The sequence below is a fragment of the Podarcis liolepis genome (genome assembly GCF_965112155.1).
Source record: "Podarcis liolepis genome assembly, chromosome: 2".
NCBI classification, from domain to species: domain Eukaryota; kingdom Metazoa; phylum Chordata; class Lepidosauria; order Squamata; family Lacertidae; genus Podarcis; species Podarcis liolepis.
Window position 1 is genome coordinate 462,520 of NC_139555.1, and position 20,209 is coordinate 482,728.

The window sequence follows — 20,209 nt, forward strand, 5'->3', positions numbered from 1 at the left end:
AATGGTTGTGGACCACCGGTATTAAATTTACGGCATGTAATGCCTTAAAGGAAAACATTATGAAAATGATTTACAGGTGGTACATGACCCCAGTCAAGCTTGCAAAAATTTACCACTTGCCTGATAATAAGTGTTGGAAATGTAAAGAAACTGAAGGTACTTTCTATCACCTTTGGTGGACGTGCCCGAAGATTAAGGCTTTCTGGGAAATGATATACAACGAAATGAAAAAGGTACTTAAATGCACTTTTCCTAAAAAACCAGAGGCCTTTCTCTTGGGCATTGTCGGCCAATCGGTGCCAAAGAAAGATAGAAATTTCTTTATGTATGCTACAACAGCAGCAAGAATTCTTATCGCAAAGCATTGGAAGACACAAGATCTACCCACCCTGGAAGAATGGCAGATGAAAGTGATAGACTATATGACATTAGCTGAGATGACTGGCAGAATCCGCGACCAGGGAAAGGAGACGGCGGAAGAAGAATGGAAGAAATTTAAAATCTATCTTAAGGACTATTATAAACTTGCTGAATGCTAGAATGTCGAGGTTTTGAGCAAGAAAGGGTTACAGCGACATAAGATTAGATCGAAGGAAAGATTAAAAGGACAGAGGACCGATAGAAATATTTAGAGTTGCTAAAAACTTTTGGACATTGGGATGCAGAAAGAGGAGGTATGGGGGAGTCTGAGAAACATGGTTTATGAAGAAAAGGTTATGAAACTATACGTGTTTGTATGTCTTTTTACATGTTTGTATTGTGTTTAAAAAATTCTGTAAAACTAATAAAAATCTTTTTTAAAAAAATAAAATTTATCTTTGAAAGTTTTTTCTTTTTTCTTTACAATTAAGCGGTATATAAATTTTATGTAATAAAATAAAAGAATTAAATGTTTATTATTTATTAAGTTATGTTATGACAACCCAATAAAATCAGAGATAGAAATAATAATACACATTTATCTGCTGTTATTTTGTTTGCAGGCGATGCCCTCTCAGACCCAATTGAGGTTAGACTGGCTGACTTGCTCCAGGCCACCTCATCCTTTCTCAGCAAGTACCCAGCCTTGAACGGTTCTGCCATTCAGCCAGCCATTGCCTCTCTCATCACCTGTGTGAATGGTGAGTATCTAACCCCAGGTACTTTCAAGCCACTCTGAACAATGTTTCCAAAGACAATTTAAAAGATGGGGTAACGACATATAGAATATAAGAATACCTTATTTATCCAGGGGAAATTTAGCAAGCATCACATATCATGGCTCAGTAATAAGAGGCGGTGTCTGCCACAGTTCCCTCTTCCACACTACCGTTATATATTTATGTGCTGCATTTCTCCCACACCCTTCAGGGGCCCTTCATGGTTCCCTACCCTATTTCAGCCTCAGCAGGCGGCAAGATTCACCCAGTCAACTGGGTGGCGGAGCAGGAATTTGAACCTGGGGCTCCTGCAATCCTAGTTTTGCATTCTAAGCACAGTGCCATCTTTTATTGAAGGTCTAGGAGACCTTTCCTTCTGGTTCCTGTCTGCCTTAATGGATGCTGCTCCCACAGTAGCAGAGACCATTAGCAAAGAATAAACAAGGATTATTTGAGGGTAATTGTCCTTGCAAGCTCACCACAGGACCCAGGGCACTTCGCCCATCGGTAAGCTCCCTACTCAGCCATTAATGAAGCAAAGGCACTTTATTGGAGTGAAATTAGGACTAATATACAGACACATGCTGGAATAGATGGGACAAAATCACAAACTGCTAAATTGGAACAGCTACAAAGCCGTTACGACTTGAATTGAAAAGACTTCCTTTGATGCAAAATACGGTATGTGGGGGGAGCCTTTACCCTTTCTTTATATATATCATGTTTGCTACATAAATGATTTGGCAACCCACCCATCCCTTGAATGCTAATAAACTTATAAAAGGCAAGAAGAGAGAGAACAAATTATATTTATGGATTGCAATGAAAAATATAACTGAGAAAATGGAAATGGATTTAAAGCATCAAACTTTCACTGTACTGCTATGGGAGGACCTGGACTTTGAAGATCTGCCAAGGCTTTAGCAGGACACCAGATCGTTATTGAGAGAGTTGACCGAGAAGGAGAAACCGGGAGGACTTCCAGGTTAGCGCGATCGGCTAATGGCGGATTCCCTCCGAGCTCCGGAGGGAATCGGCTTCGTGGAAGACGGGTCCTGCCGCGGCGGTGACGCGGGGACCCTCAGAAACCACAGGACTTGGTGACTCGGTGGGCACCATTTGCGCCCTCCCCGACCCACGAAGAAGCCTTTTTAAAGGCTTCGGAGTGGGTGACGGAGAGTGGCGTGGTGCTGTGAGTAGACCGCTTCTTCTACGGAGTGAAGCCACGAGCCATGGCCGGAGAGCACTGACTTCTTCCTTTGAACATTTGGACTGCAAAAGTAACAACCCGTGAGTAGTACAGAAATTGGACTTAAAAATCCTATTTTTAAATTCAGCACAACCGGGGGATGCGTTAAAAGGAAGTCCACCCCCCGTCTTGTAGACAATTTAAAGCAAGAATCGGATAACTAAGGTCGAAAGACCATCTCTCTCTTTGTGAGACAAAAGTTTTTAATTCCACGATTTGGCACTATAAGTATTTTGCTGGAGGATAAAATCTGATTTTAAGGAGCTGATGTGCAACCCCCCGGGAGCCGGGAGCGATCCGTGAGAGAGCCTGTTGAGGAGATACAAAGACTCTGACAGCTGTCAAACGAGCTGTCAAAGTTAGAAAAAATTGCTTTTTGTTATTTCTGCTGGTTATTTTTGATACATTTGACTTTAAGTCGCTTGAAAACAAAGAAAAAATAAAAACAAAGTAACCAGACTGTTGGAGAAAGAATACTAAGTAACCAGAACCCCTCTAGAGGGGGTTCTGAGACATTACAATGGCTGCAGATGGAAAATTACAGGCTGAGCTGGATAGAATGTTCTTTCTCTTGGGAAAATTACAAGATCAGAGTGAAGCTCTGGCCACAGATGTTATGACCTTGAATTCTGAAGTAAATAATCCTGTTTTTATATATTTTAAAATGTTTTATAGGGGTTTTTATTTTTTACTTTGTTGTCCCACCGTGAACGGTGGTTTTTATTGATGTATTTCTATTTTGTTCTGTTTTAGTTTGGTTTGGGGTTGGCTATTGAGTGGGGTGGGGATTTGTTGTGTTGGTACAATTGTTTTTGATTTGACTTGTTTCTATTCTGTAAATGGAGGTTGGTTTGAGGCTTGGGATTGCTACCGTAGTGGGGCGAGGGAGGTATGGCGGTGGGGGCAGATGTCATAGGCAAAGGGGATCGAGATATGGATATGCTCGTACCCCTTCCAATCTGCGCCCCATCCCGAGGGACGAAGGTAGGGTGAGCAAGGATTACTCACCTCCGTCACTGGTGTTGTGCAATGCCAGGTCTATAGGCAAAAAACCCGCCACCCTGCGAGACTTCTTCACCTCACAGGGGGTTGACCTGGCTTGTGTGACGGAGACCTGGGTGCGCGAAGGGGAAACTGATACCTTACGAGAGATGGCGCCCCCAGGTTTCTCCGTCCTCCACCAGTTGCGGACTGTGGGCCGGGGGGGAGGGGTGGCATTATTAATCCGAGAAGACTGTTCTTTCAGGGCTCTGCCATCGCCATCGATCCCCGGCATTGAATGTGTTGGCCTAGTGTGGGGCTCCGAGGTGAGCTTGGCTGTCTGGCTGGTGTACCGGCCACCTAGCGCACCAGCAGCCACCCTGTCAGGCCTGTTGGAGGCGGTGGCCGGCTGGGCCTTGGAGTTCCCCAACCTATTGGTACTGGGGGACTTCAACATCCATGCTGATGCCACTCCCTCCTCACAGGCTCTGGACCTGGTGTCTTCCATGGCGACACTAGGGCTCTCCCAGTTTGTTTTGGGCCCCACACATCAAGCAGGCCACACGCTGGATTTGATCTTTGGCGCCGGTATAGATGTGATCATGTCTCCCTCGATGAAGGTGCCATGGTCTGATCACTACGCTCTGAAAGCCAGGATTGACTTTCCACCCCCACCCTGCTTAGGTGGCGAGCCGATTTGGGCTCGCCCGCAGAGGCTGATGGACCCTGATAGATTCCGTCAAGCCTTGCGGGACCTTGCTCCCCCTGGCGACTCATTGACTGAGCTTGTTGAGGGCTGGAATACCCAGCTCCTGGCAGCCATCGATGAGATCGCACCTAAACGCCCTCTGCGACCCCGCAGAAACCGGGCTCCCTGGTTTACCGAGGAGCTTCGGAAAATGAAGCGGGACCTCAGACGGCTAGAGCGAGTATGGCGGGGTGCCCGTGACGGAGCCTCAAGAACATCTTATAGGGTTTTTATGAAAACCTATGAGATGGCAGTGAAGGCCGCTAAGAAATCTTACTTCTCGGCCTCCATTGCATCCGCTAGCTCTCGCCCGGCGCAATTATTTAGTATAATCCGGTCATTAACGTCCCTTGAAGGACAGCCAAATTTAAATAATAATCTGACACACAGCTGTGAGGCATTTGCGAGCTTTTTTGCGGAGAAGGTCCTGTTGCTCCGCCATGACCTCCTTGCCAATTTGGATACAATAAAGGAACTGGAGGCCCCTCGACTGTCCTCGGGTCCAGTATTGGACCACTTTGACCGGATATCTCCAGCCGATGTGGACAGATTCCTCCAAGCTGGAAAGCCCACCACCTGTCCTCTTGACCCGTGCCCGTCATGGCTGATTAGAGCGTGTCCAGACGAGGTGCGGGCCCCCCTGGGGGATATCATCAATTTGTCCCTTGGCACCGGGATATTCCCAGGGGAACTGAAGGAGGCGGTGGTGCGTCCGCTCTTAAAGAAATCATCGTTAGATCCCTTAGATCTATCCAATTACCGCCCGGTCTCGAATCTTCCATTCCTGGGTAAGGTGATTGAGAGAGCGGTTGCTGAACAGCTTGGTAGGTTTCTGGATGAAACATCTGCTTTGGATCCATTCCAGTCCGGCTTCCGTGCTGGTCATGGGACCGAGACGGCTCTGGTCGCCCTAACAGATGATCTCCGCAGGCAGCTGGATCGAGGCGGGTCGGGGCTGCTGATTCTTCTAGATCTGTCAGCAGCCTTTGACATGGTCGATCACGAACTCCTGGACCACCGCCTTGCCGACGTGGGGATCCAGGGCACAGTCCTTCAATGGCTGCGCTCGTTTCTCTCTGATCGGGGACAGAGGGTGGCGCTTGGGGGGGAATTGTCATCGCGTCACTCCTTGGTGTGTGGAGTGCCTCAGGGTGCGATTCTCTCCCCGATGCTTTTTAACATCTTTATGCGCCCCCTCGCCCAGCTTGTCCGGAGTTTTGGGCTGGGTTGCCATCAGTATGCTGATGACACCCAACTCTATCTGTTGATGGATGGCCATCCTAACTCGGCCCCAGACACACTGACCAGATGTCTGGAAGCTGTGGCTGGATGGTTGCGTGGGAGCCGGTTGAAGTTAAATCCTTCGAAGACAGAGGTCCTCTGGCTGGGGCGGGACGATATGGGATCGAGGGGGCAACTCCCATCTCTTGCGGGGGTGCAATTAGTGCCAGCACCGTCCGTTAAGAGTTTGGGTGTAATCTTCGATACCTCCCTTTCTATGGAGGCGCAGATTACAGCTATAACAAAGGCGGCATTTTTCCATCTCCGCCAAGCTAAGCAGTTGGCCCCTTATCTCTCTCGCCCTGACCTAGCCACTGTGATCCATGCGACGGTCACTTCCAGACTGGATTATTGTAACTCGCTCTACGTGGGGCTGCCCTTGAGACTGACCCAGAAACTCCAGCGGGTGCAGAATGCCGCAGCGAGACTCCTTACGGGGTCTTCGCTGCGGGATCACATTCATCCGGTGCTATACCAGCTGCACTGGCTCCCGGTGGAGTACAGGATCAGGTTTAAGGTGCTGGTTTTAACCTTTAAAGCCCTACACGGCCTAGGACCCTCGTACCTACGGGACCGCCTCTCCTGGTATGCCCCACAGAGAAACCTACGGTCTACAAATAATAACACCCTCAAGGTCCCAGGCCTCAGAGAGGTTAGGCTGGCCTCAACTAGAGCCAGGGCCTTCTCGGCTGCAGCTCCAACCTGGTGGAATGCTCTGTCACAAGAGACTAGGGCCCTGCGGGATCTGACATCTTTCCGCAGGGCCTGCAAGACAGAGTTGTTCCGCCAAGCTTTTGGTCAGGGCGCAGCCTGACTCCCTCCTCTGGCAACCTGCACAGAATTTTGTTTAATCGGTTGCCATCAATTTGATTTTAACTAATTTTTATAATGAAATATTTTTAGAATGTGTTATTATTTGATTGTTATTTGATTGTTGTTAGCCGCCCTGAGCCCGGCTCAGCTGGGGAGGGCGGGATATAAATAAAATTTATTATTATTATTATTATTGATGGTGCCAAAGACTTTACTCAAGAAAATCTTGCAGCCGAACAAGAAGAGATATGGGCAGACTCAGAGGAGTGGGAAGGAGAAGCTGAAACGTTGCAGGTGAAAAAAGACAACCAGAGGCCTGAAAAAATGGATTACAAAGGAAACAAGATCTGGATGGTGAAAATTTGGCTTGAATTTGAGAATGATTGGAGAGATCCCCCTATGGGGAGACCGGAAGATCTATGGATTACAAATTTGATCAAGGTGAAAGTTGGAGCTTTTGGGACATTTGGGACATTTGGACTTAAAAGGAAGAAGAAATATGATTTGGGCTCCACTTTTGAATACGGAGGTCTGGTTGGAAGAAACGTAGACCCCATTGTGACAGAGCTTTTCCGAGATTTGATGTTTATCATAAAAGACTACCAACAAAACCGGCAGAGAGGGACTGAAAGAGACTTAAGGGCCTCGGACGTGATGGATCCGGGCTGAGAACTGATAGACTGATGGATATTCTTTGGGGATCGAAACCGGGAAAGGGAGGGTGAGAGTTTTGGAATCCAAAGGGTGTATAATTATATGTTGTTTTTTGTTATTTTGTTTTGTAATTAATATAAAAATTGGGAAATTTGTGGAAGGGAACTTGGGTCGACCTTAGAAAAGGAGGTAAAAGATGGGTATTGTTGTTTAATTGAGGTTTATAAGTTAAATTTGGTTAACTAAGAAGAATTAAGTAAAATATTAATAAGGTAAAAGTAAGAGATAAGAACTTGCTGAGTTAATTATGGAATTGGGATGCAAGAAGGGGAGGTGTGGGGAAGTCAGGGAAAGTGGTTAAGAAAGTAAGGATTTGAAACTATACGTGTTTTTTTGTGTTTGTATGTCTGTATTGTGTGTGTTTATATAAATTGTGAAAACCCAATAAAAATTAAAAAAAAGAGAGAGAAGGAGAAACTGGAGTCTTGTTAAAGCGTTGGCAGGACACCAGTTCATTCTCTATCTAGACTCAAACAATAACAAAACAAAACAAAAGATGGTGTGTCTCTGCCTCATTTTCTGGGAACAAAAAGGGGGAAAGAGTGGAAGAGCAGAAGTAGCGATGCTGTGCAGGACAGATAGAGAACAGGAAGAATGAAGAAACAACATGGATAAGATAAACATCACACACAGGAAATATTTGGGATATAGAACTCCTTTTGCAGGAGATTTTTTTTATTAAATGTGTTAATTCAAATGGAAGACAAAAACTCTGTACCTAACTTCCAGCGAGGCAAAGTGGCGAGCACCATGGCGGCATGGAGCCCCTGAAGGCAGCCAGCATCAACTGCGCTGCCTGGCTGGCTCCCAGGCCACCAGGACTGCCGCCACCAATGCTGCCACCAGAGAGGAACCAGGGGCGCCCAGTGTGTCAGCCAGGGGAGCCGCCAAGAACCCCCCCCCCAGCGACTTTGGCCAAGCCGGAACCAAGAACACCTGGCCAATGGCCCAGCAGAGCTCTGGGCCCTGGAGGCCTCCGGAGCCAACATGGAGGGGGGGGGGACAAGAAAAAAAAAGAAGCCCCAACCTCCCCAGCTTACTGCTGCCACCACTGCCACCAGCGCCAAAGGTAGAAAAGAGCACCAGGAGGGCTAGGGAGGCACGAAGAATGGTGGGGCCAAGCCCTGGCCAACCCGAGTCTACCTCCCCAGTGGCCAGCACTCCAGGAGCAGAGCGGGGCCCAGAGGGAGACCGCGTGACGAAGGACACCCTGGAAGAAAAGCAAGGCCCCTCCCCCACGGGAAGAATATTTTTCATTATTATTCAAAACCTCCTCTCTCTTTTTTCGTTTCCTTTTTTGAGGGGGGGGGCACTGCCACTACAACCATCTTTTATTATTTATTTATTTATCAAATCTTAATTCCCTCTCCTTAATTTTTTTAAAAAAATATTTCTTAATAATATGTTTTTTCTTTCCCTCCCACCCGAAAAAATTACTTCTTAAGAATTAAAATGGCGGCACCCAGAAGAACGCCCTGAACCAACACAGGCTACTCCCTAGGACTGCCGCTTTGCCCCAGGCTTGCTGTTCTTTTTTATTTATTTATTTTTAATTTTGTTGTTCTTTAATTTTTACTTTTCTTATTTTTATCTCTCATTTTTTAAAATTAAATAGAAAAAAAGAATAACATAAAAATCCCCTGTTTGTTTGGAGAGGAGTCCTCCCCCCCCCTCGCCGCCAATTCCATCCATTACAGTGGTACCTCTGGTTAAGTACTTAATTCATTCCGGAGGTCCGTTTTTAACCTGAAACTGTTCTTAACCTGAAGCACCACTTTAGCTAATGGGGCTTCCCGCTGCTGCCGCGCCGCTGGAGCACGATTTCTGTTCTCATCCTGAAGAAAAATTCTTAACCTGAAGCACCACTTTAGCTAATGGGGCCTCGATTTCTGTTCTCATCCTGAAGCAAAGTTCTTAACCTAAAGCACTATTTCTGGGGTAGCGGAGTCTGTAACCTGAAGCGTATGTAACCTGAAGCTTATGTAACCCGAGGTACCACTGTACTATCACCATCCTCTTTTAAAACAAAACTTTTTCTCCATATTGCTGTTATTGCTATTATTTCCCCCTTCCTCCCCCTTCCCCCCTTTCTTCTTCTCTCCTTCCCCCATCCCGCATTTTTTCCTTTTTCTCTTTTTTTTTACTTTTCTCATTTCACACACACACACACACACACTACTGTTAAGCACACCATCTCAACATCTTCAGATTTGTCTTTTCTTTTTCTTTCTTTTTTCTTTTTCTTTCTTTTTTGCTTTCAATTTCCTTCTTTGTTAACTCTTAAATCTCCTACCCCCTCCATCCCCTTCCCTCCTCTCTCCTTTCTGTCCTCTCCTTCCCCCCAACAAATAATAATAATAATAACAATAATACAAATCACAGACCCACCCATTTTCAGTGGTAACCCCCCCCCCTTTTGTGGCTACCTACCTCATGCTATAACTTGGACCACCACTTCAATTTTTTATCATTACTATTCTTTCCTCTCTCTTTTCCCTCCCTTTTTCTTTCTATCTCCTTTATTTCTTCTTTATATTTTACTCTAATTTCCCCTCCCTTCCCCCTTCCTCCTCCTCCTCCTTCTTTTACTCCAACCTATATACCTTCCATAACCTGCCTGCAGAGGAAATCAGAAAATTCCTAGCAGGGCTGACCATGCCTACCTTAACCAATGAGGAACAGGAATTCATGGACAGTCCTATCACCCCAGAGGAAATAGATAAGGTCCTCAAAAACCTGAAGCCACACGGAAGGCCCAGATGGTTTTACAGCAGAATTCTATAGGAAATTCAGAGAACCCCTGCTGCCCTACATGACCCGCCTATTCAATGACATCATAAAAGGGGGGCCCATTCCTAAAACCTGGGCCTCCTTCAAGATAGTCTCTATCCCAAAACCACTGCCAGATGGGCGGGGTATAAATAAATTATTATTATTATTATTATTATTATTATTATTATTATTATTATTACTACTACTACTGAAAGACAGACTCAAAGTAGAATCACACCGCCCAATCTCATTAATAAACCAAGACTACAAGATATTCACATCAATCTTGCCAACCACCTAACAATTTTCCTACACAAGTTAATAGCCCCAGACCAGACTGGCTTCATCCCTGGTCGCAATATAACAGACCCCGTCAGGAAACTACTGAATCTGACTGAACACAGCAAGGCAACTAAACTCCCACTGACAATTATGTTTCTAGACATCCTGAAAGCTTTTGATTGCTTATAGTGAAAATACCTATTAACTAACAAACTAACTAACATGAAATTTGGTCCCAACTTTTTACAAACTCCCAAAAGAAATACCGAATTTTCGCCCCATAGGACGCACTTTCCCCCCTCCAAAAATGAAGGGGAAATGTGTGTGCGTCCTATGGGGCGAATGCAGGCTTTCGCTGAAGCCTGGAGAGTGAGAGGCGTCAGTGCGCACCGACCCCTCTCGCTCTCCAGGCTTCGCGCACCTCTCCGCAAGCAGCGGGAGCCCTGCACTGCTTGCGGAGAGTTGCCTGCATGCCGAAGGCTGAGTGCGCTGAGCCCAGCGCGCCCAGACTTCGCGCACCTCTCCGCAAGGCGCGGGAGCCCTGCGCTGGGCTCCCACGGCTTGCAAAGAGTTGCCTGTTCTGGGGGCTGGGGTGGGGGAAGCTCAGGCTTCCCCCGCCCCAGCCCTGCGCCTGGGGGGGGGGAATAAAATTTTTCCCCTTTATTTCCCCCCCAAAAAACTAGGTGCGCCTTATGGGGTCCTATAGGGCGAAAAATACGGTATATTCCTGAGCCTCATCAAAATGCAGGACTAACAGTATGGACTCTTAATACCATAGTAATCCAAAGAAGCATAAAACAAGGATATTCACTGTCTCCCTTCCTATTCATCCTGGCTCTGGAACCTCTAGCAATCCGAATTTGAGCAGCCACAGACATCAAGGGAGTGGAAATAAAAGGCAGAACCTATAAATGAGGGCTTTTTGCATACGACCTAATGGTCACAACACCAGACACCATAAACACAGCAACCTCCCTAATCAGAGAACTCAACACATTTGCAATGGTGTTGAGCATATGGGTAAATTTTGCAAAATCTGAAGCTATGTGCTTCAACACGCCCCCCTCATACCCAAAAAGAATTTACCAACATCACCAAGATAAAACTTTGCCACACAAAGTTCAGATACCTAGGGGTACAAATAGCCAGAAACCTCAACAAATCATACCTCCACTACTACAACAAAGGTCTGAAGAGATGGAACAACACCAACTTCACTCTCTCAGACAAAATAACCATGATCAAAATGATCACCCCAAACTAACCTACCTATTAAAAACCCTCCCAATCTGGATCCCCCCAGCCCAACTTCACAAGTGGCAGAAGAAAACTACACTCACTTATCTTTCCACACAAAAAACCAAGAATAAGTCCCAAATACCTGCCCCTCCCCTCCTCTGAGGGAGGATGGGGAATCCCCAACATAGAAGCATATTCCATCACCATCCAAGTACGCCATAATCCTGTATATACTGGAAGATGAGATAAAACAATGGTTACACCTGGAGAGGGACACAATTGAAAATACCCGCACCACAGCATACCCATTCCTCCCAAATAAACTAAGGAAAATTCTCACAACACTAAACAGGTTCACACAGACCATGCTTAAAGCATGGAAAGAAGAAGTAGGTAAACTGTCCCCAACCCCATCCCCACTAATTCCCCTGGCACAAAACCCACTATTTCATTATTGCAACATCTGGAAACACCAGGTTTTTATCTGGAGGTTTTCTCCAGATAAAAACCTGGCAAACCAAAGGCTTGCCATATCAACACAAGAAATACAAAACAAACTAGGGGACACCCAAGTGCCCTGGCTAACATTATTTTACCAATTACATGCCCTTTTAAATAATCCAGTAGTAAAATCAGCAGCAACTAGGCCCTTGACAACCTTCAAAAACCTCCCCCTAACAACAAAGGGGCACAGCAAAGGGATAGTATCCACAATATACAAAATACTACTCCAAAATCCCACAAACCCCCTATATGTAATCAAAAAACAATGGGAGGATGACATAGGCTATGAGATTAACCCCACTCAATGGACCAGAATGTAGTCTAAACCTCCCTTTAAATCCATATCAGCGAAAAGAAAAGAACTCACTCTGAAAAACACTTACAAGTGTTACCTAACACCATGGAAACTAAAGCTAATATGCCCAGGAACCTCACCAAAATGCTAGAGGATGCAGCTACACAGGCACATACCTACACATGTGTTGGGAATGCCCTAAAATCCAACTCTTCTGGACATCAATCATACAAGAAATATGCAAAATAACTAAGCAAGTATTAGAAGTCACCCCAGATAATTAGCCTCCTTACCCCCCCCCAGGATGGTGGGGGGGGACTGCCCTTGCCTGCTGTGCCCTACACCACCCCCAAATTTGTGGGGATGGGGGCACTAGGCACAAAGCCCTCCTGTGGGATTCCGGCACTCCTGGACGCCGTCCCTGATCCGCGCCACTAGCTGCAAGAACTTCAAAAGAAACAATTTGGATGAAGCTAAATGCACATATTTCAACGAAGAAGGGGGAGTAAAGACTGCTGACAGAAGAGATCTCTGATAAAACAAGACAAGAATAAATCATGAGAAGATACACCAAGATACGGTATGGCAAATGACTGATGGGGGAGGGGGGAACTTTCCTTTCCTTCCTTATGTGATTAAACAAGAATCCCCGCCCCTCACGAGTCATAAATGTCATTTTAAGGACTTAAGCTGTGGATTTAAGACTGTGTGGAGATAAACTTTCGAACCAAAGCATGTTTTAAGAAGAGCGTGGAATGTACAAGAGCTCTGGAATGACGCAGTTAAAATTGTCGTCGCCATATTGGGAAGTTCTGTTGGAGGTTTTGAGTCTGGGAGGAGAAATAGAGAAATAGAGTTGCTTTTATACTGTGGGTGAAACTCCTCAGAGGGACTCAAGAGCGACAGTTTTGCGAGATAATGATGGAAAGAGTGATGTTATCTATGAAGGTGATGATATATGGAAACCATCTCGATTTGAGGATTGGAAGAACGGAAAAATTCACACAGGATTAATATTGGTGTTTATCTGCTTAAGGAGACTACCAGAAGAGATCATAAAGAAAAAAGAGAAAATATATGAACAAGATGTGATGTGGAAACAGCAAGATAAGACTGGATAGAATTATGAACTCTGTTTGGACTGATTTGGTCTGATTTGGACATTAATGCAGTAGTAAGAAGATGATCAGAATCCCCCTTCGGATCTTGAAATATGGGTCCCCCCAACAAAATTTAAAATTCGGCTTTGTAATTCGGAACTTATGTGATGTGACTTAATTTGATTTGATTGGCCGGTTAATAAAAATTATTTAAAAAATAATAATAGAAGTCACCCCAGAACTGGCCCTCCTAAACATCTTCCAAGACAACAATGCCCATTTACACCACAAAGAACTCATGACCCACCTACTCTCAGCAGCCAGAAACACCATAGCCAGACACTGGAAGCCTGACAGGAAGGACCTGTCAGGAGTAAGCATGGACCAATGGTACCAAATAGTATGGGAAACAGCCTTACTAGAAAAACCAACCAACAAACTGAAACTGACACGGGGACAAATAAAAGAAGATGCCTTCACCCCCGTATGGTTCCCCTTTATTACATACACAGCCCAACAAGACAATGACAAGAATCCACCGACAGCATACAAATCAATCACACATCCCACTTACACACAAAAACAAAGTTCACCACAGCCAATCACAAACAAGCAACCACACCCTAGGCCAACCCCAACTTCTCTCACCACCAAAGAAATACAAGCAAATAGTAAAGAGAACCCACACAAGTGATGCTGACACAAAACCCCACACATACACTAAGTAGAATAGAAGCATTGCCGCCTGACCCCACCTCCACTCACCATGGCCCCCTCCACCTCTTTCCCCCTTTTCTTCCTAATGTAACACTAATGTCTCAACAAATGAAACTGATCTGTAGAAAATGTAACTTGAAAAAAGAAACATTGCACATACTTTTGTAAACCAAGAAATCTTTATTAAAAATATATATATTTTAAAAAACAGAACTGTAGCTGCTGATGAGAGATTAAGATCAAGAATGAATGTAATTATATTAATTAAGACTTGGAAGCAGGATGAAGTAAAATCATCTCACCTTGAAATCTAGCATGCGGGAAGTCATACAAAATGTATAATTGGCTTTATAATTGATATACCGGTATATTTGAATCTGAATTGTAATTTGACATTGATAAAATGTGGTTTATATTGGATTTTAATAATTGGAAATTAATAAAAATTATTTATATATAAAAGAGTGGCCTTTCCTTCTTGTCACCATGACAAAGAATGGCTGACAAAACATGTGACCAATCTGCATTTAATTGAACTTATTGCTGATGTTGAATAACACGGATACAATATGTGAATATATGTACACAGCTGGGAGGAAAGTTACTCATAGGCATTTCTGCAAACTTTCAGATGAGTAGTCAAAACAGGGCTGGGGTCAAGATGCATCATAATTTTTCTCAGGATGTGAACTAAAGTAGTGTAAGAGAAGTGGACCAATAGGGTCACAAAACCAAAAGGATGGGAGAACAAATGCAGCTGATTGCAGGGGTGCAATCAGGAGACTCCTTCAAAAGGTCTCTGGGGGTCATCCCATGATGTATAGGGTTTTAAAATCCAACCAGGTCAAAATCAGCCAATGTGAAATCCTGGAGAACAAGTTAATTTTGGGTGATGTAACTCCCTTTTCAGTTTCATTTATGTTCATTCACAAGCTTGTTCTGTCCTGTATCTGCATCAAATATTGAACATATTTTCTCACAAAATGCACATTACTACAATTTTTATATGCATCTTGGTAAGTTTTTTAAGCTGAACTACATTGCAAATGTCAAATGTCCTGATCTGTACATTGGTCTAGGAGGTGTGCGTCAAGTCAGTTCATATTGGAATTCACAAAATAATTAATTCTGCAAGTACCACCATCCTGGCATTAGAATTGGTAAAGGTAAAGGTACCCCTGCCCGTACGGGCCAGTCTTGCCAGACTCTAGGGTTGTGCACTCATCTCACTCTAGAGGCCGGGAGCCAGCACTGTCCGCAGACACCTCCGGGTCATGTGGCCAGCGTGACGAAGCTGCTCTGGCGAACCGGCACCAGAGCAGCACACGGAACACTGTTTACCTTCCCGCTGGTAAGCGGTCCCTATTTATCTACTTGCACTTAAGGGTGCTTTCGAACTGCTAGGTGGGCAGGAGCTGGGACCAAACGATGGGAGCTCACCCCGCCGCAGGGATTCGAACCGCCGACCATGCGATCGGCAAGTCCTAGGCGCTGAGGTTTTACCCACAGCGCCACCCTGGTGCCAATTTCCTTCACCTTAATTTTAGTCAAGATGCCAGTGTTGCGTTCTTTTGTGTCACTGGATTCTTAGCCCTTCCAACCACCAGAAGGCTTGCTGCCTTGTCTAAATGCAAATGAATGGAAGGGCTTCACGCTTTCACCATGTTACACAAGGTGCCAGATTCTTTGTACTGTAGATGTGATGGTGGCAGCTAGGGATCGCCTGGATTAAATTCGTTTGCAATCAAGTGTTGGGTTGATACTTATATCAGGGTTACTTGGGTTTCCCTAAACCTCTTTCCTGTTCTCCTTTTAAGCAAAAATCACATGTAGGGATGGAGGGGGAATCTCTTTTAAACTGATTTCAACAAGGAATTTGGTGATTTCAACCTGGTCAACATTTGCTTGCATCAGACTGCCTCTTGTATCAATAACCTGTTTATATGGGAGCCACTCATGGATTGTTGGGTGTTTTTTTGGTTTTTGGTTTAAAGCATAATTAGTACATAATTATGTACAGTATACAAATAATGATAATGATGATGATGATGATGATGATTTATACCCCGCCCTCCCCGGTTAGGACCAGGCTCAGGGCGGCTAACATCAAAGTGTATAATACATTGAAAACATTGTCAACCAATCGATTAAAATACAGCTTAAAATCAAATTAAGATCAGAATAAAATCAGATAGCAACCCACGAATTATAACTCTAGGGGCTTGGAACATTAAGTGCTCCCCAGGCCCAATTATTTGTGCTGATCTTCTATGAGTCAGTGGGAGGAGTTAGGGAGGCCACTTACTGTACATGCAGGGTCTTATAAAAAGAGGGAGGGGTCGGACTGGGCCCCGACCAAAGGCCTGGCAGAAGAGCTCCGTTTTGCAGGCCCTGTGGAAAGATGTCAGATACCGCAGGGCCCTGGTCTCTTGCGACAAGGCATTCCACCACAAGAAAAGGCTGAAAAGACCCTGGCTCTGGTCAAGGCCAGTCTGACCTCTTTGAGGCCTGGGACCTCCAAGGTGTTATTATTTGTGGACCGTAAGGTCCTCCGCAGGGCATGCCAGGAGAGGTAGTCCCCTAGGTTCAAGTGCTTTAAAGATTTAAACCAGCACCTTAAACCTGATCCTGTACTCCACCGGGAGCCAGTGCAGCTGGTGTAGCACTGGATGAATGTGATCCTGTGGTGAGGGCCTTCTAAGGAGCCTCGCCACAGCATTCTGCACCCGTTGGAATTTCTCGGTCAGCTTCAAGGGCAGCCCCACATAGAGTGGATTACAATAATTGAGCCTGGAATTGACCGTCGCATGGATCACAGTGGCAAGATCAGGGCAGGAGAGGTAAGGGACCAGCTGCTTAGCATGGTGGAGGTGGAAAAATTCTGCCTTTGCTGTGGCTGCAACCTGTGCCTACATAGAAAGGGAGGCGTCGAAAGTTACACCCAAACTCTTGACGGAAGGCACTGGCACTAATTGAGCCCCTATAAGAGGTGGGAGTTGGCCCCCAACCCCATGTCACCCCAACCCAGCCAGAGGACCTCTGTCTTCAAAGGATTTAACTTCAACCGGCTCCCACACAGCCATCCAGCCACAGCTTCCAAACATCTGGTCAATGTGTCTGGGGCTGAGTCAGGATAGCCGTCCATCAACAGATAAAGTTGGGTGTCATCAGCGTACTGATGACAGCCCAGCCCAAAGCTCCGAACAAGCTGGGCAAGAGGGCACATAAAGATGTTAAAGAGCATTGGGGAGCATCTGCGATGACAACTCCTCCCCTAATGCCACCCTCTGTCCCAGACCTGACAGGGAAGAGTGCAGCCATAGTAGGGCTGTGCCCTGAATCCCCACGTCGGCAAGGCAGTGGTCGAATAATTCGTGATCGACCATGTTGAAGGATGCTGACAGATCTAAAAGAACCAGCAGCCCCGCCCCATCCCAGTCCAGCTGCCTATGGAGATAATCTGTTAGAGCGACCAGGGCCATCTTGGTTTCATGACCAGGGCGAAAGCCAGACTGAAATGGATCCAAAGCCAATGTTTCATCCAGAAAAATACCAAGCTGTTCAGCAGCAGCTTTTTCAATTATCTTACCCAGGTACGAAAGATTCGAAACCAGGCAGTAATTGGATAGATCTAAAGGATCTAATGGTGTTTTCTTTAAGAGCAGACACACAACTGCCCCTGGGAATGTCCCCGTACTGAGGGACAGATTGATGATGTCACCCAGAGGGACCCACACCTCGTCTGGGCACGCTCTAATCAGCCAAGACGGGCACGGGTCAAGGGGGCAAGTGATGGGCCTTCCAGCTCAGAGTAATTTGTCCACATCGGCTGGGAGTATCTGATCGAAGTGGTCCAGTACTGGACCTGAAGACAGTGGAGGGGCCTTCAGTTCTGTTACTGTATCCAAATGCCTCACAGCTGAGTCAAATTCATATTTAAGTTTGCTGTCCCTCCAGGGACATTAACGATCTAATTATACTAAAAAGTTGTGCCGGGCGAGAGCTAGCGGATGCAATGGAAGCTGAGAAGTAGGACTTCTTAGCAGCTTTCACTGCCATCTCATAGGCTTTCATAAGTGTCCTATAAGATGTTCTTGAGGCTCCGTCGTGAGCACGCCGCCATACTTGCTCTAGCCATCTCAGGTTCCACTTCATTTTCTGGAGCTCCTTGGTAAACCATGGGGCCCCAGTTTCGGCAGGGTCGCAGAGGGTGCCTCGGTGTGATCTCATTAATGGCCGCCAAGAGCCAGGTATTCCAGCCCTCAATGAGCTCATCTAATGAGCCACTGGGGGGCAGGGTCCCGCAAGGCCTGACGGAATCCATCAGGATCCAACAGCCTCCATGGGCGGGGCCAAATAGGCTCGCCACTCAAGTGGGGGTGGGGGTGGGGAGTCAATCCTGGCTTTCAGAGTGTAGTGATCAGACCACAGGGGAGGACATACTCACAACTATACCTACGCCAAAGATCAAATCCAGTGTGTGGCCTGCTTGATGTGTGGGGCCTGAAACAAACTGGGAGAGCCCTAGTGGTGCCATGGAAGACACCAGGTCCAGAGCCTGTGAGGTGGGGGCAGCATCTGCGTGGATGTTGAAGTCTCCCCAAACTAATAGGTTAGGGAACTCCAGGGCCCAGCCTGCCGCTACCTCCCGTAGGTCTGACAGGGTGGCTGCCAGTGCACTAGGTGGTCGGTACAGCAGCCAGACAGCCAGGCTCTCCTCAGTGCCCCACACCAGGCCAACATATTCTATGCCGGAGATCGATGGCGCTGGCAGAGCCCTGAAAGGGCAATCCCAGATTAACAGCACCACCCTCCCTCCAGTCCGCAATTGGTGGAGGATGGAGAAACCTGGGTGTGCCATCTCGCACAAGGCGACTGTTTCGCCTTCGCACACCCCGGTCTCTGTCACACAAGCCAGATCAGCCCCCTGCGAGATTAAGAAGTCTTGCAGGGTGGCAGTTTTATTGCCTATAGACCTGGCATTGCACAGCACCAGTGATGGAGGTGGGAAATCCCTGCTCAGCCTACCTTCATCCCTTGAGATGGGGTGCAGATTGGAAGAGGTTCAAGCATACAGTAGTGCCCCGCAAGACGAATGCCTCGCAAGACAAAAAACTCGCTAGACGAAAGGTTTTTTCGTCCGCGATTTGCCTCGCAAGACGAATTCCCCTATGGGCTTGCTTCGCAAGACGAAAGCCCATAGGGAAATCTCCGGGGACCTCTTTTAAATGCTAGCGGTGGGGAGCAAAGCCTTTCCCCCCCCCTCCGGCCTTCAGAAGAGGTCCAGGAAGGCTGGCGGGGGCCAAAAGGCTTTGCTCCCCAGGGCCAGCATTTTAAAAGCAGTCCGGGATAGCAGGGAAGCGCTTCCTGCTATCCCGGACGGCTTTTGAAGGCAGGAGAGATCCGCGACACCCGCCCCCGCCGCCCCACTTCGGAAAGCTGTTCCGAAGTGGGGCGGGGGGCGGGGACACCCGGCCCCGCCGCCCCACTTCGGAAAGCTGTTCCGAAGTGGGGCGGGGGGCGGGGACACCCGCCCCCGCCGCCCCACTTCGGAAAGCTGTTCCGAAGTGGGGCGGGCAGGCGGGGACACCCGCCCCCGCCGCCCCACTTCGGAAAGCTGTTCCGAAGTGGGGCGGGGGGGGCGGGGACACCTGGCCCCGCCGCCCCACTTCGGAAAGCTGTTCCGAAGTGGGGCGGGGGGGGCGGGGACACCTGGCCCCGCCGCCCCACTTCGGAAAGCTGTTCCGAAGTGGGGCGGGGGGCGGGAACACCTTCTGAAGGCGGGCAGGGGGCGAAAGTCTTTGTCCCCCCTGCCTGCCTTCCCAGGGGCTTTTAAATCGCCCCGGACAGCGGAGAAGTCCTCCGCTGTCCGGAGCGATTTTAAAATGCCGCTCGCCAGCATTTTAAGATAGCCCCGCACAGCGGAGAAGTCCTCCGCTGTCCCAGGGTTTTTTAAAATGCTGGGGGTGGGAAGAAAAGCCCTTGTCCCCCCCCCCAGCCTTCAGAAGAGGTCCGGGGACAGACTGTCCCCGGGCCTGGTCTGAAGGTGGTTTCCCTAGGAACGCATTAATTGATTTTCAATGCATTCCTATGGGAAACCGTGCATCGCAAGACGAAAAAACCGCAAGACGAAGAGAATTGCGGAACGAATTAATTTCGTCTTGCGAGGCACCACTGTATCTGTATCTTAAACCCCTTCACTTATAATATTTGCCCCCACCGCCATACCTCCCTCATCCCTCAACAGTGGTGATCCCAAGCCCCATGCTGGCCTCCCTTGTTAATATCAGTGTTCTCCTTTCCCAACCCACTAATACCCTTACAATTTCGGTAGTAGATAGGTAGCCGTGTTGGTCTGCCATAGTCAAAATAAAA

General features: G+C 47.0%; 1 protein-coding gene across 1 annotated transcript in view; it reads left to right on the forward strand.

Annotated features, from left to right (window-relative positions):
- Positions 1 to 20,209, forward strand: part of GMIP (GEM interacting protein) — a 109,500-nt gene that overhangs the window by 15,365 nt on the left and 73,926 nt on the right. Inside the window, exon 2 of the mRNA XM_083486273.1 lies at positions 984 to 1,121. Within this exon, the coding sequence (XP_083342399.1) occupies positions 984 to 1,121 (138 nt within the window). The remainder of the gene's footprint in view (positions 1 to 983; positions 1,122 to 20,209) is intronic.